This window comes from Acinonyx jubatus, chromosome A3, assembly GCF_027475565.1.
Source record: "Acinonyx jubatus isolate Ajub_Pintada_27869175 chromosome A3, VMU_Ajub_asm_v1.0, whole genome shotgun sequence".
Lineage (NCBI taxonomy): Eukaryota > Metazoa > Chordata > Mammalia > Carnivora > Felidae > Acinonyx > Acinonyx jubatus.
Genome location: NC_069388.1, coordinates 42,814,075 through 42,830,479, shown reverse-complemented (window position 1 = coordinate 42,830,479; position 16,405 = coordinate 42,814,075). Strand labels below are relative to the sequence as shown.

Sequence of the window (16,405 nt, the reverse complement as noted above, 5' to 3'; positions counted from 1 at the left end):
ACAACCCAAATCGATATCAACTAGTGAATGGCTAAATGAAATGTGGTATACCACTCGGCAATAAAAAGGAACTACTGACACATGCAGCTATGTGGTGAGTGTCAAATGGGTTATGCTAAGTGAAAGAAGCTAGACACAAAACCAGACAAAATTCTAGAAGCAAACTAATCTACAGTGGGACAAAGCTGACCAGTAGTTGCCTACTAAGGAAAACTTTGGGGGTGATGGAGATGTTCCATCTGGTGGTGGAGGTTTAACGAGTGTACCCCTGTCAAAACTCATTGAACTGTATACTTTAAATGGGTGCAGTTCATTGTATGTAAGTTATACCTCAATCAAGTTAAAAACAAAACAAAAACACTGATATTCTGTTCCAAACTCGTTTCTCTTCTCATCCTGAGCAACTTTACTCATGTTATTTGTTAATGATAGAAATCTGCTCCAAATTCTCCTGAAGGCAAATTTCTATTAATTACTTCCAACCTGCTGGACATTATTATATCTGAAAAGCTCCTTTAAATGTCCAGGACTGAATTTATCAATGCTAGGAAAGAAAGAGGAAAAGAACTCTTTCCTTCCTTTTGTGTAATTCAGAGAATGATTGACATGATCACCCAAGCCAGAAACCTGAATTCAGACTCTTGCCTAATATCCTATCTGTCACGTCTGTCTGAGCACCTGCCTCTGTTCAGGCCTCACCTAGATTCCAGCTTCCTCCCATCCATCCTGCCACTCTCTAGTGTTTAAAAAAAAACAAACAAAAAAAACCCTAACTGATCCTTTCCCCTGCTTAAAATGTCAGAGGCTTTCCTTGCCTTGGAGAGGAATTTCAGAGTCCTCATTAGCCACACTAGGCTCCATGCTTCCCCACTCAGGATGGCTGCTTTCCACACAATACTACCCCCCACCTCCATGTTCTCTCTGGAAACAGCCACCAGTACCCAGAGGTGGCACCTGCATGGCCACGTCTTTGATGTTGTCACCCAATGGTGCCACCTCACCTCAGCACCTGAACTCATTGTCACTGAAGAGAACACCAGAGCAAGGTGGGTCTACCACATTCTACCTTCTGTCAATTTGAAATGGAAAGGACCAGGTGGAACAGTTTCAACTTAAATCTGTATATGCATTTTTCTGTACTCTTCTATTTGATGTGTCTCAATTAAAAATTATTTCCAAAAAGTAAGAAAAATATTCTATGGAAAAGATACATAAAATAAAAGCCCTTGGCATTTATGTATTTAAAAAAAAATTTTTTTAACGTTTATTTATTTTTGAGACAGAGAGAGACAGAGCATGAACGGGGGAGGGTCAGAGAGAGAGGGAGACACAGCATCCAAAACAGGCTCCAGGCTCTGAGCAGTCAGCACAGAGCCCGACACGGGGCTCAAACTCACGGACCACGAGATCATGACCTGAGCCGAAGTCAGACGCTCAACCGACTGAGCCACCCAGGCGCCCCAAGCCCTTGGCATTTAAAATATAAGTGCTAGGGAGCCTGGCTGGGTCAGCTGGAAGAGCATTCGATTCTTGATCTCGGGGTTGTGGCTTCAAGCCCCACATTGGATGTAGAGATTACTTAAATAAACTTTAAAAACTGAAATGAAATAAAATAAAATGTGTTAAACAGCTTAGGATAGGAAACACTCTAAGAACACACACCAAAGGCAAAAGGTAGTAATACAAATTCGAAATATAGAGAAGAATCAATCCAGATGGTCCAACAGTCAATTAAAAGGAGTTTCCAGCTTTGCTTTTCTACATAGCACTCAGTACCTTCTAATAAGTTATGTAATTTACTTCCATTTTTTTTTATTATTGGTCTTCCCTAACTAGAACATAAGCTTCACAAAAGCAGAAAATTTTGTTTTATTGGCTACATTGCCAGTGCCTGTAAGACACTCTATACATATCAAATACTGAACAATTATTTGTTGAATGAATGAAAAAATAGGTCCAAAGTTCTGAGAGGAAAATGATTTGGGGCCTAGAATTTTATACTCAGCAAAGCTATCAAGTATGAAGACAGAATAGATTCAGTCAATTATCTCCCATGTAACTTTTTATAGAAGCCATTTAAGATAGCAAATGACTTATGGGATAAAGAGTAGAACTAATCCAGGAGTCCAGACAAAAGAAATTCCTGGATTACTATTGTCGTAGCAATTGGCCAGTGATTAAAGGGGAGATCAGTGACCTTTAAAGAACAATGGACTCCATTCAGTAGAAGAAGAGATTTGAATTTCTGAATAAATAGAAAACAAAATCTTCAATCAAAACAAGAAATTAGGAACTCTAGGGAAAATAACAATATAAGAAGTCATGATGTGAAAAGGAAGCACACCAACCCAGGGCGTGCTAGAATGTGAGCACAGTGACTAATTCTGTCACTGGACATGTTTTCCTTCAAGTGGTAGAAGGACTGGGGCAGCAAACCCCTGGAGACAAATGTAATATTGCCTGACCGAACACGGACAATGTTTACATGATCACAACTGTGTAAATGATATTTATTAGTTTCCAACTTTCAGAATGAACTTTCAGACAAAAGACAGAACTATGGTTATAAGTCAGAATGTAAATTTTACCAACCTTGATAGATAGAAAAATAAAGGTGTAGCTGATCAAAACTGGATGGTCAACAGAAAGGTCTTACTTTCCTCATTCTGGAAAATGGGAATTGAGTGACACTGGTTGGCTAAAACTGATACAGCAACAAAAGTCTTGAAGGAAAGGTTAAAACCAGTCATCTCGGCACAGTAGGTTTAGGCTCAGGGAGTGGAGGGAACTATTATTTGTTATAAAGCTCTTTAGGATAAGTTTTGTCTCTCTTTTTAAAACCATGCATATATTACTTTGATTAAAAAGCAGTGCTAATGTTAAAGTTATTTTACTTGATGCCCAAGATAAATGGCTGTCATTTTGTTATAGCTATTTATGCCCATCAGTCACTCTTTAAAAAAAATTTTTTTAAATGTTTATTTATTTTTGAGAAAGAGAGAGGATGAGCGGGGGGGGGGGGGGGGGGGGGGGCAGAGAGAGAAAGACACAGAATCTGAAGCAGGCTCCAGGCTCTGAGCTGTCAGCACAGAGCCCGAAGTGGGGCTCGAACCCACAAGCCGTGAGATCATGACCTGAGCCAAAGACGGGCGCTTAACCGATTTGAGCCACCCAGGCGCGTGCCCCGCCCACCGCCCCCCCCCCCCCCCCCCAGCAGCCACTCTTTAGGGCTACTTGGGCTAGGCTGTTTACATGTGAGTTAGGGACAGTGCACTCCAGACAACTCTGCCTTGACAAAGTTTCACATATTTCAAGGTTTCCTTTGGTCTATTAACATTTAGACAGAAAATGTGAGGATTAAGTTCAGGAAATATCTCTTGGGGGAGTCACTTAAAACACACACATACACACAGACCTCAGGAAATCAAATTTGTATTAGCATTATTTTAGCCAGTGCTTTCTTTATCTATATTTATTTCCTTTCTGATCATTATGATTTTCATCTAAGTAAGTTGCCAAAATACAGTATCTCTGATTTTACATAAGTGTGAAGTTAGGATACAAAAAGCATATAAACATCTACAAGTACCAAAACATTTATGACCTTACAATTTCATGTTGCAAGAAAAGGGGCACAAATAAGGAATACAAATAAATTATAATCTAAAGAGTTACATACACTGCTTCCTTTGATTATTTATTAAAACTCACAAGGAAGGTGAAAGGAATGTTTTTGAGCCATAATAAGCAATTGTGAACACAATGTGACAATGTTCCGCTCACATCTCCAGCTTAACAAGCAGTGGACACAGCCAGCTTCTTCAAATGATCCATGAACACCTGCAGGCTAACATCGTCAGTTAGGATGGGTGCTCCTGTTTCCTGAAATTTAATGGTAAACATTTATTGGCAGGTATCTCAAAAGCTGGTTAGAATTCATCAATTATTAAGGACCTTTCCACCTCAGAACATTCACAGTGTTTCCCCCCTCTGCTCTGAGTAGTCCCTCTGCCTCATTAACCAGTCTTTCAACTGAAGCATAATTTCCTCACTAAACCCTTCTCTGACCCCCTGAGTTCAGGCCATCCCTGCCACTCCGGACTCCAGGGTGACGTCTCCCTACTGCCATGGTTATCAGGAGAGACCATTCAGGGAGCCTGCACTCCCACCCCTGCCTGGCAGTAATAAGATGTCCTCCAGGCCCCCTGCACTGGGAATCAGAGGCGGCCTAGTGGAGAGTCAGGACTTTTCGTTACCACCCAGCACTAATATGGAGACTAGGTGGGGAGCTGGAATGCCCATTTCCACCTAGCAGTAACAAGGAACTGTCCCTCACCCACGTGTTAAGAGGCCAATAGAAAACCTGGTTTGCTTCAAGTGAATGAAAAACAGTCAGCAGGTATTAACACCAAGCCACCAAGCTGCCTACAGTGTTAGAATTATTTGACAAAGACTTCAAAGCAGCCATGACAGAAGTGCTTCAATGAGCAATTACGAGCACACTTGAAACAAATGAAAAAGTAGAAAGCCTCAGCAAAGAAAGTCTCAGGAAAGACGTAGACATAAATGAGAATCAAAGGAAAATTTTAGAACTGGAAAATACAGAAATAAGTTCAGTGTCTGAGCTCAATAGCAGAGAAGGAACAGAGAAAATAATCAGCAAACTGGAAGATAAAATAGTGGAAATAATGCAACTGAAAAGCAGATAGAAAATAGTGGGAAAAAAATGTACAGGGCCCCAGGGGTGTGTGGAACTACAAAAGACCTGACATGCATGTCACTGGAGTCCCAGAGAGAAAGGAAGAAGAGGATGGGCTGAAAAATTATTCAAAGAAATAATAACTGATAACTAACCAATTTTGGCAGGACCGATAAATAAACAGAATCAAGAAGCAGAGCAAAGTCTAAACAGGTTAAATCCAAAGAAATCCACACCAAGCACGTGGTACTTAAACTTTTGAAAACTAGTGTTAACAAAGAAACAATCTTGAAAGCAGGCAGAGAAAGATATCTTACCGATAGGGGAAAAACAATGAGAATGACAATAAATTTCTTATCAGAAACCAGAGAGACCAAGAGAAGTCACAAAATATTTTTTCAGCTGCCTAAAGAAAAGGACAGCCACCAAAATTCTTTATCTAGAGAAAATATCCTTCATGAATGAGGGGGAAATCAAGATTCCCAAATGAAAAAAAATTAAGAATCTATCACCATCAGACCTAAAAGAATGGATAAAGGGGGGTACCTGGGTGGCTCAGTCGGTTGAGTGTACGACTCTTGATTTCAGCTTGGGTCATGGTCCCAAGTTATCATGGGATCAAGCTCCCTGTTGGGCTCCATGCGGAGCGTGGAGGCTGCTTTACAATTCTCATTCTCAAAAAAAAAAAAAAAAAAAAAAAAAGAAAAAAAGAAAAATGGCTAAAGGAAGATCTCTACCTAAAATGGTAATGATAAAAGAAGGAATCTGGGAGTATCAAGAAGGAATAAAGAACACAGTAAGCAAAATTATGGCTAAATATAACTGGATTTGCATCTGCTCTTGAGATATATAAATTATGTTTGATGGTTGAAGAAAAACTGTAACATTGCTGCATGTAGAAAAAAATATTTAACACCATTATATTATAAATGGGGTAAAGAAATATAAATGGGAATAAGTACATCACTTTGGTCAAAAAGCCATCAGTAAACTGTGATAATCTATGTATGTATAATGTAATACAATGCTCTACTATCAACAACCAGGAGTGACCACTAAAAAAGGCTACACAAAAAGATACACTCAAAAACATTATAAATGAATTAAAATGAAATTCTAGGAGTGCATGGGTGGCTCAGTTGGTTAAGCATCTGACTCTTGATTTCAACTCAGGTTATGATCCCAAGGTCGTGGGACCAACCCCACATTGGGCTCCGTGCTGAACATGAAGCCTGTTTAACATTCTCTTTCTGTCTCACTTTGCCCCACTCCCCTGCTAGTGTTCGCTCTAAAACAAAAATTAAAAAAAAAATAAAAATGGAATTCTAAAAAATGTTCAAGTAATCCACAGGAAGGCAGGAAAAACAGAAATGAAAAGCAGAGAAAACAAACAGAAAACAAAAAATAAAATGACAGACTTGAGCTCTAACGTATCATTAATTACATTAAATATAAATGGTCCAAATGCACCAATTGTAAGAGTTTAAGAGTAGATTAAAAACCACGATCCAACTATGTGCTGTTTACAAGAAATTCACTTCAAATATAATAAAGAAATAGGTTGAAAGTTAAAGAATGGTAAGACATATAACAGGCAAATATCTTTTTTAAATTTTTTTAAATGTTTATTTATTTATTTTTGAGAGAAGAGAGACAGAACATGAGCAGGGGAGAGGCAGAGGGAGAGGGAGACACAGAATCTGAAGCAGGCTCCAGGCTCTGAGTTGTCAGCACAGAGCCTGACGCAGGGCTTGAACCCACGAACTGTGAGATCCTGACCTAAGCCGAAGTCAGACACTCAACGAACTGAGGCACCCAGACGCCCCCGCAAATATTTTTTTTTTTGCATGAAAAATAACAGGAAAGAAAGAACGAACTTTATTAATGTCAGATAGACATCACTGCAAACAAAATGACCAGAGACAGAGGGAGACATTATATAATGAAATAAAGTCAACACACCAAAACAAAGCAATCCTAAATGTCTATGCAACAAACAACAGAGCTACAAAACATGTGAATGAAAACTGACAGAACTCAAAAGAGAAACAGATAAACTCACAATTAGAGTTGGAAACTTTAACACCCTCTCTCAAAAACTGACAAAACAACTAGACAGATAATCAGCAGGGATATGTAAGAACTCAACAACATCAACTAAATGTATCTCTGGAGTCCCAGAGAGAAAGGAAGAAGAGGATGTCTAAGAGACATTTATAGTACACTCTATCCAACAACAGCAGAATACACATTCAAGTGACCATGAAATATATGCCAAGACAGACTACAGCTTGGGACATAAAACAAACTTCAGGGGCACCTGGGTGGCTCAGTCAGTTAAGCGTCCAACTCAATTTCAGCTCAAGTCATGATCTCATGATTCATGAGATCGAGCCCCAGGTTGGGCTCCATGCTGACAGTGCAGAGCATACTTGGGATTCTCTCTCCCTTTCTCTCTGCTCCTCCACTGCTTGTGCTCTCTCTCTCTCTCAGAATAAATAAATAACCTCAAAAAAAAAAAAAAAAGAACTGAAACCATACAAAGTATATACTCTAACAACAATGTAATCAAAATAAAAATCAATAACCTACAAATAATAAGATAATCTCCAAATACTTGTAAACTAAGCAACACTTTTTTTTTAATTTAGGGTGATACTCATTTTTTTTTTAAGTTCATTTATTTTGAGAGAGAGAAAAAGCACGAGCAAGTAGGGGAGGGACACAGAAAGAGGGGGAAGCAAGAATCGCAAGTAGGCTCTGCGCTGTCAGTGTGGAGCCCAACACAGGGCTTGAACTCACAAACCGTGAGATCATGACCTGAGCCAAAATCAAGAGTCAGATGCTCAACCAACTGACCCACCCAGGCGCCTCAACTAAGCAACACTTCTAAATAAACTTAAAGCAAGCAGAAGAAAATAAAGATTACAACAAAAATCAATGAATTGAAACAGAAAAACAAGACACGAAAAGGAAATAAAGGTATTCAATTGGAAAGGAAAAAATAAATTGTTCTTATTTGTAGATGACATGATTATTTATGTTGAAAATCCCAACAATCTACGAAAAAATTACCAGAAGTAGTAAGTAACTCAGGAAAGTCACAGGATATAAGATAAAAATACAAAAATCAGCAGTATTTCTATATATTAGCAATGAGCACTGGGACACTGAAATCAAAACTATAATACCATTCACAATCACTCAAAAAAAAAAAAAAGTGAAAACATTCAACCTTAAAGAAAGAGTAAGAAATCAAAACAGAATGAAGAGATATACTGAATTCATGAACTGGAAAGGCTCAACATAGTAAAGATATCAATTCTCCCCAAATTGATATAGAGAATTGATGTAATTCTTTAAAAAAAAAAAAAAATTTTTTTTTTGATAGAGTGTGCGAATGGTGGAGGGGCAGAGAGAGAGGGAGACAGAGGCTCTGAAGCAGGCTCTGCACTGACAGTAGCGAGCCCAATGTGGGGCTCAAACTCACAAACCATGAGATCATGACCAGAGCTAATGTCAGACACTCAACTGACTGAGTCACCCAGGCGCCCCTGGATTGATGTAATTCTTATCAAAATCCCAGCAAGAGTTTTTAAAGACATAAACAAGATTATTCTCAAATGTTTATGTAAAATCGAAGGAACCAGAATAGTTAAGACAATTTTGAAAAAGAAGTGGAAGAAACCAGTCTACCTGACTTTAAGACAACCTGTACAGTTACAGTAATCAAGACTGTTGTATTGGTAGACAGATGGAAACACAGATCAACGCAACAGAGAAGAAAACCCAGAAATGGACTCATACATGACTAACTAACCTTTGACAAAGATGCAAAAGTAATTCAATGAAAGACAGCCTTTCTGACAGATGCTGCTGGAGCAATTAGACATCCGTACGCAAAAAATAAAACTAAGCCTCACATCGTATATAAAAATTAACTCAAAAATTGGGGCACTTGGGGGGCTCAGTCGGTTAAGCGTCTGACTTTGGCTCAGGTCACGATCTCAACAGTCCGTGAGTTCAAGCCACGCATTGGGCTCTGTGCTGACAGCTCGGAGCCTGGAGCCTGCTTCAGATTCTGTGTCTCCCTCTCTCTCTGACCCTCCACCGTTCATGCTCTGTCTCTCTCTGTCTCAAAAATAAATACACGTTTAAAAAAATTATTTTTAATAAAAAAAATTTTATTCAAATGGATCACAGACTGAAAGGTAAATGTAAAATCAGGCAAACAAACACGGGACATCTTTGGGATCTAGGGCTAGGCAAAGAGTTCTCAGACTTGGCACCAAAAACACAATCCATAAAAGGAAACATTGATAAAAGTGAACTTCCTAAAAACCACTTTTGCTCTGCAAAAGACCCTGTGAAAAGGATATAGCAACAAGTGAGAGAAAATATTTACAAATCACATATTCAACAAAAGGCTAGCACTTGGAGCACATAAAGAACTTAAAACTCAACAACAAAAAAGCCAAATAATCCAATTATAAGATAGATAAAAGAAAGATTTCATTGAAGAAAATAGGTAAGTGGAAAAGTACATGAGAAGATGCTCAGCATCATTAGCCATCAAGAAAATGTAATTTATTTTATTCACTTAAATGTTTATCTGAGCGAGAGCTAGAGAGAGAGATGGATCTGAGGTGGGCTGTGCACTAACAGTAGCCAACTAGATGTGGGGCTTGAACTCATGAACCGTGAGATCATGACCTGAGTCGAAGTCTGACGCCCAACCAACTGAGCCACCCAGGCGCCCTGAGAAAATGTAATTGAAAACCACAATGTTATACCACTACACACCTACTGGAGTAACTAAAATCAAAATGATGACAATACCAAATGTTGACAAGGATGCACAGAAACTGGATCACTCACGCATTGCTAGTGAGGACGCAGAAGGAAGCAGTCGCTCCGAAAATAATACCACAGCTTCTTAGACTAACCACATGACTACCGTACAACAGAACAAATGTACTCCGGGGCATTTATCTCAGAGAAAGGAAGATTTGTGTTCGTAAGAAACCCGTACGTGAATATTTACAGCAGCTTTATTCCTAACGGCCAGCAACTGTGAACCCAGATGTCCTTCAACGGGTGAATGATTAAGCAACTACAGTACATCTCTACCCCAGTACATCTGGGAATACCACTTGGCAAGTAAAAAGGAACAAATTATTGACACAGGCAACAACCTGGATGAATCTTTAGATAATCACGCTGAAGGGAAAAAGCCAGTCCCCAAAGTTATGTAACATGTGATTTCACATACATAACCTTCTTGATGACAAAATCACAGAGGTTGAGAAACCAGCAGCAGTAGCCAGGTGGAGGCGAGGGAAGTGAATATAAAAAGCCAAATTAGAGATCTCTGTGGTGATGGAAGTGTGTATGTGGACCACATCTACGTCAGTATCCCAGCCATGATACTGCATTATGGTTGTACAAGATGTTCCCACTGCGGGGCACAAGGTAAAGAGCACAGGGAATCTGTCCACATTATTTCTCACAACTGCTTGTAAATTTACAATTAAATTCACAATTACCTCAAAAGAAAGTTTAACTTTAAAAAGCGTAAGAAAACAGAGTGAAAGAAAAGACTTGAGAGAGACACAAATGTTGGGAATAATTAAAGAAGGAATCAGAGGCTGACAAGGGAGGAGGCAGAACCAGTGGGGAGCAGGAGTAGATGTTTTTGCCCTGCACCCTTGGGAGAGGGAGGAAGGGGGAGAAGGCTGAGGGCGATGTTGTTGTGTCTATGAGGACAGCCAAATGCAGGTCATGCTACAGAGTTCTGTCCTCTGGCCGAATCTGTCATATTATGCTGTGTACTGCAGGAGATCCACACCAGTGTCCCCTCCCACCCCAGCTACGGTATTCAAAGTTTCCACCCCACCCCCACCCCCCAGCAAAATATCTGAGTGAATTCTGTCTCTAAGGCCAAAGAGATCCATTTGGAAACAAGTTTTTCAAAAAGAGCCTGGCCTCCTCCCCTAGATACCTGACAATTTCTTACCTGTCCCCAAGCGTACAGGTTATTGTGTGTCTGAGATGGGTTCACTTTGGACAAAAGGAATCGGGCCTTTAAAAAAGCAAGACATTTAAAGATTACAATGGCATTAATATTAGTGTAATAGTAAAAAAAAAAAGTGTTTACAACATTTCTTTTATTAAATTAGCATTTTTCTACTACATAGGAACCGATTTCTTTAATGTAAGCCAATGACTCCCCATTTATTAGGGTTCTTAAAACATGAGATATGTGTTTTATTTTGGCAACCCTCTACTTTTATGTTAATGTGTTTTTAACACTCATTTAAGAAGTCATATTTGAAGTTTGGCTGAATGTCAATTTATGTCACCACATAAAATATTAGTTACACCATTGGATTTATAGCCATGAAAATACATCAGGAAACCAACCATGAGAGCTGGAATTCAACTCACTCACCTGGCTGCCTCCATGCTCCGTGTTAATGTAACGTGGCATTGGAAAGCGTGCCTGCAGAATCTCTTGAGCATCATCCAGTGGTGCCTGCAGAAGGTGCTTGAAGTTTTCATACTCAGGCATGTCCTGGTACCCAGCTTTACGCCACTGGGCTATGGTCTGCACCAAAACAAACCAACCAAAACCATCGTGGAAACACCAAAACAATAGTTTTCCTTGACACTCTTGACATTCCCACCACCACCTAGAACTTGTTTCCCATAAGAAAGTCTTACATCAAGAATGATGAGTTGCAGAGGGGAGCTGGGTAGTGTAAGTAGGAGTAAGCAAAGAGGTGCAGACAGAACACCCCCACCTACACAGTTCTCCCAGAAATGTCACAGCCATCAGTCACACCTCTTCCTTTTCTTTCTTTTTCTTTTTAATGTTTATTTTTGAGAGAGAAAGAGAGAGAGAGAGAGAGAGAATGCAAGCAAGCGAGCGAGCAGGGGTCGGACAGAGAGAGAGGGAGACAGAAGATCTGAAGTGGGCTGTGCACAGACAGCAGAGAGCCTGATGTGGGGCTCGAACTCATGAATTGTGAGATTATGACCTGAGCTGAAGTTGGACACTTAACCAACTGAGCCACCCAGGCACCTCTTACCTCTTTCCCTTCTTTTTTTTTTTTTTTTTTAATTTTTTTTTCAACGTTTATTTATTTTTGGGACAGAGAGAGACAGAGCATGAACAGGGGAGGGGCAGAGAGAGAGGGAGACACAGAATCGGACACAGGCTCCAGGCTCTGAGCCATCAGCCCAGAGCCTGACGCGGGGCTCGAACTCACGGACCGCGAGATCGTGACCTGGCTGACGTCGGACGCTTAACCGACTGTGCCACCCAGGTGCCCCATCTTTCCCTTCTAACCGTACACACCAACTAGCTAAAAACACCCAGGGAACCACTGTCCCAAAGAGCCACCCTTCCTTTCCATTCCCAGTGCCATCACTCGGTTCAGCCTCTCATGTCCTTCCAGCTGGTAGGGAAAGGGATCTGTTGGCTTCCTATGTAGAATCTGTTCCCCCTTCTTGTGACTAGGGACAACCTCTACACCCTCGTACAGTGCTTAGTGTCACACAGACTCACCCCACCTCCCCTGGGCTCTGAGTTGGGACACTCTTGACTGGAGAGAAAAAAGCTGCAAGAATCACAGTGTAGGTGTTCATTAGGCTAGTAGAAGGCAATATACTACGGTGCGGAAGGTAAAACCTATCCCCCCACCTCAGCTAACACTGTGTCTCACCCTCTTGTATCCCCAAGAACAATGCTCTAGAAAATGCCTTGTCCACACAGGAAATCAAGAAATATTTGCTGACTGATTAATATATCTTTAAAATAATCTGAAGTGCTTTCACATGTTATTTAGGGGACATTTTAAAAAAGAAAACAGTGAGAGGGGAAATGGAGTAACAGGACGTAACAAGTGACCAATAGGTTTTAAAAACAGAACTGTTAGTCTGGTATCAGGGAGAGGATTCTCTTTAGATGCTTCCTTCTGCAGCCTGTTCTCCCTTCTTCTCAGAGTTTCCAATAACATTTTCCAGATCTTAATTTGTTTGTATGTATGTATGTATGTATGTATGTATATATATATATTATGTATGTATTTACAAAGTGCGCGTGTGAGCGAGAGTTCAAACAAGTGCAGGGGAGGGGCAGAGAAGAGAGAGAGAATCCCAAGCAGACTGCACAGTCAGCACAGAGCCCGATTCAGGGCCTGATCTCACAAACCATGAGATCATGACCTGATTCGAGATCAAGAGTCAGATGCTTAACCAGCATACCCACAGGTGCCCCTTCCAGGTCTTAATTTCTGACTGACTGCTGGCATAAAGGAAATGCCCATAAGCTGGTTTGGGTCCAAGAGTTAATCAGAACACCCACAACCAGCAGACTTGGGGCTTTTGGAGAGTGAGACCTATGTCATTATCTTCGTCTTTAGAACCCATCACTTGCATGCAACAGACGGTGCTCGATAAACATATGAATGGACAGGACAGGGGTTGTGGTCAGAAACGTCTGTAAGGGGAGAGCTGAAGGCTAGAAACCTAGTCATGATTACTGCTTCTATAGGACCAGTGGGAGCAGCAGTTGGTCACCCAATGGCCCTGGGTCTAGGACCATTACTGAAACCTAGTGTCTGTGGGCAAGCAGCCAGCAGAGTGAGCGTTAATATGCTGAAAAAAGCTGAACACCATAAAAGTATGCATATTAAAATCAAGAAACTAATCATTGAAGTTACTACAGGAATTCTGAAACACAACGTATAACTGCAGGACATCTGAAATCACATCTAATGTAAAGACACTAGGAAGTCATGTCAAACACCAAAACAATTTATTGAAGGTAAAGAATGGACAGTAGAAGGAAAAAAATATGTCAATGAACATAATGCTCGGTGAAAGGATTTTCTTCAGAGGAGCCATTCATTTTCTCAGGAAATCCCGTTGAGAAAGAAAGAGACTCCCCTGAAAGCCATCTACAGTCATCCTTGGGCTCCACAGACCCAGTGGAAGGATCAGCATGCCACTTTTTTTTTTTAAAGATTTTAAGTAATCTCCACACACAATTTGGGGCTCAAACTCGCAACCCCAAGATCAAGAGACGCATGCTCTACCCACTGAGCCTGTCAGCTGCCCCCAGTGTTATTTCATCAAAGAAAAACTTTGGTCCCAAACTTATTGTTCATTAGTGACTCTAACATAACTCCGAAAGGATAGCAGTGTGAGTGAAAAGCTGACTGAGGAAAAGTAAAGTGACCTTGCCTGACAACTCAAAAAGCAGTAAGTTATAGTGATTTAAAAGGACCACCTGAGATTTACTTAGAGCAAATAAAATTAAAAATTACCAAACATACAAATACCCCTCAGGGACTTGAAGAAATATTTTATTCAATAGAATGAAAACTGCTATACTCATTATAATAAACAGTGGGTCTTTTAAGCCTGAATTATTTCAAATGTCACTGAAACCTAAATTAATAAAAAGAAAGCCAAAACAATAGTAAGGAAAGAAATTAACATCTTCTTACCTCACCAAGGTAAATGACGATTTGGAAGAAAGTATCCATCAGCAAAATTCTGTCAGCTAGAATGCTGCTGCTGTCCAAGAGTACTGGCTGAAGAAAAAGGGAGAGGGACAGCGTTGGTCTTCCCTGTTCCCACATGGCAACCACTCCAACCCCACACCTGGGGTGTCCATTTCACAGCTACAAGGCTGCTTACAAATGGCACCTGGCAGGGTGACTCTCCCCGTTTTTTCTCATCTTTAAGGAAACTCCTTTCTGCTCCCTGACTCAGCAATTCCAAGTATCAATTTTGTAGAAGAAACAGGCTCCAAATAATCCCTCATCAACTGGGAAGAGAGATTAAGAACATCTTTTGCTCCAGCAACCAGAATTAATTCCAAACATTCTCAGTTTTGTGTCAGAAACACATCAGAGACATAGTCTCTCAAATCTACTGCTGTAGATGACTGAGAACAGTGATTGCCTATATGAAAAAAAAACAGCTTTTAATACAAGTTTTAAAAGTTTACTACAAAATACACTTTATTATGATTTCTATTTCAGGAATAAAAGTAACATACTCATTAAGGAAAATTAGAAAATTTGTACTCAAGTACAACAAGCGTTTGTAATTTATTTTCACATTATTTAATTTTCGTATGCTGAAAAATATAATTTATAAAAGTTTCTATTTTTTCATGTAACATTTGTTTTTAAGTTTTTTTTCTTTAACATATATCTTCTAGTAGCCTCTAAACCCAATAAGAGGCTTGAACTCACGACCTCGAGATTAAGAGTCAGATGCTCTTCTGACTGAGCCAGTCTGATGCCCACCCTTTTTTAAATTATTAAATGTGATACTTGTATTTTTTTGTTTTTTTCCCCCTTTTTTTACATTTTTAAATAATTTCTATGCCCAACACAGAGCTCAAATTCACGACCTTGAGATAAAGGGTCACATTTTCTACTGACTGAGCTAGCCAGGAGCCCCTTCATGTAACACTTTAATATTTTATCACATTACATAAACTTTGTAAACATTTCTTAGATTACTTATTTTCCTACTATTAAACACGTGGATTGTTTTCTAATCTATCATAACAGTTCATTTTACTATTTCTTTGAACAAAGCTTTTTCTGTACTTAGAAGGATTTCCTTCAGGCACAAGACATAGATTTACTGGGTCAAAGTATATGAACACATTGGAAAAAAAGTACCTACGTATTTTTTTTTAACATGTAATCCTGCCTTCCACAGATAATAGCTTTCTTTGTATGCCCTGTGACTTTTTTCTATGTGTATTTTTTAATACTCAGAAATACTGTTAAATTACTACTAAGACTCAAAGTTTTCTTTTTTTATAGCTTTGTTCTAAGAGTAAACGTGCTAGAAAAGAAACAACCCATACTAGGTGATTCCAACTCTGAGAAAAGCATTCACGTAAAACCTCACCTCTGGTGGCCCGTGGAACGAGTAGGAGTACAGAATGGGCTGGATCATGATGAGGGACTGAGTTAGGTCCTGTCGGGCAAAATGGTGTCTGTAATATGATGACTCATCAGGACTGTTGTTAAACACTTGGAGAAATGGAGATCTTCTAAGATGGAACATGAACTGCATTTACCAAAAAAAAAAAAAAAAAAAAAAAAAAAGGTAAATGCATACAGCTGTAACTTTCTTAGAAACCCCAGATAGTGGACTTGCCTTCGATCTCTGAAAGAAAAGCCAGACTTTAAGACAAGGCTTCTGGGTTCATGTGAACAGAAAGTACATGGTATTACCAAGGATTGGGGGAACAGGGAAATGGGAATCTGTTTAATAAGTACAGAGTTTCAGTTTTGCAGGATAAAAAAGTTCTGGAAATCTGTTGCATAACAACGTGAATATACTTGAAACTACTGAACTACACACTTAAAAATTGTTAAGATGGTATATTTTATGTTACGTGTTTTTTACCTCAATTAGAAATAAACATTATTCTTGAGAAAGGGGGAGGGACCCTGTGGGCATGCCAACGCTTCCACATGTAAAGGAAAAGGCAAAGCAGCATTTATTTCTGAAGTCACTGGGCCAGGTTGCAGACAGAACGTCTAGAGAGGCCACAGTGCAGTGGGGAAAAGGCACACTCAGGGAAGCCACAGTCAAAAGTTGTGAGCACAATACAAGAAAGTACTAGTAGGATGGGGTGGGAATGGAGGGGCAGCAGGTTTCCCA

General features: G+C 39.8%; 1 protein-coding gene across 2 annotated transcripts in view; it reads right to left on the bottom strand.

The window, feature by feature from the left end:
* Positions 1-2,496: 2,496 nt before the first annotated feature.
* Positions 2,497-16,405, bottom strand: part of SEC23B (SEC23 homolog B, COPII coat complex component) — a 45,512-nt gene continuing 31,603 nt past the window's right edge. Inside the window, exons 16-20 of one of the 2 annotated variants that reach the window (XM_015063251.3) lie at positions 15,644-15,805; positions 14,215-14,301; positions 11,151-11,306; positions 10,716-10,781; positions 2,497-3,882 (exon numbers count right to left, since the gene is read on the bottom strand). In XM_015063251.3, coding sequence (XP_014918737.1) covers positions 3,793-3,882; positions 10,716-10,781; positions 11,151-11,306; positions 14,215-14,301; positions 15,644-15,805 — 561 coding nt within the window. In that variant the 3' untranslated portion in view covers positions 2,497-3,792. The remainder of the gene's footprint in view (positions 3,883-10,715; positions 10,782-11,150; positions 11,307-14,214; positions 14,302-15,643; positions 15,806-16,405) is intronic. The other variant, XM_015063252.3, reaches the window with a different exon arrangement.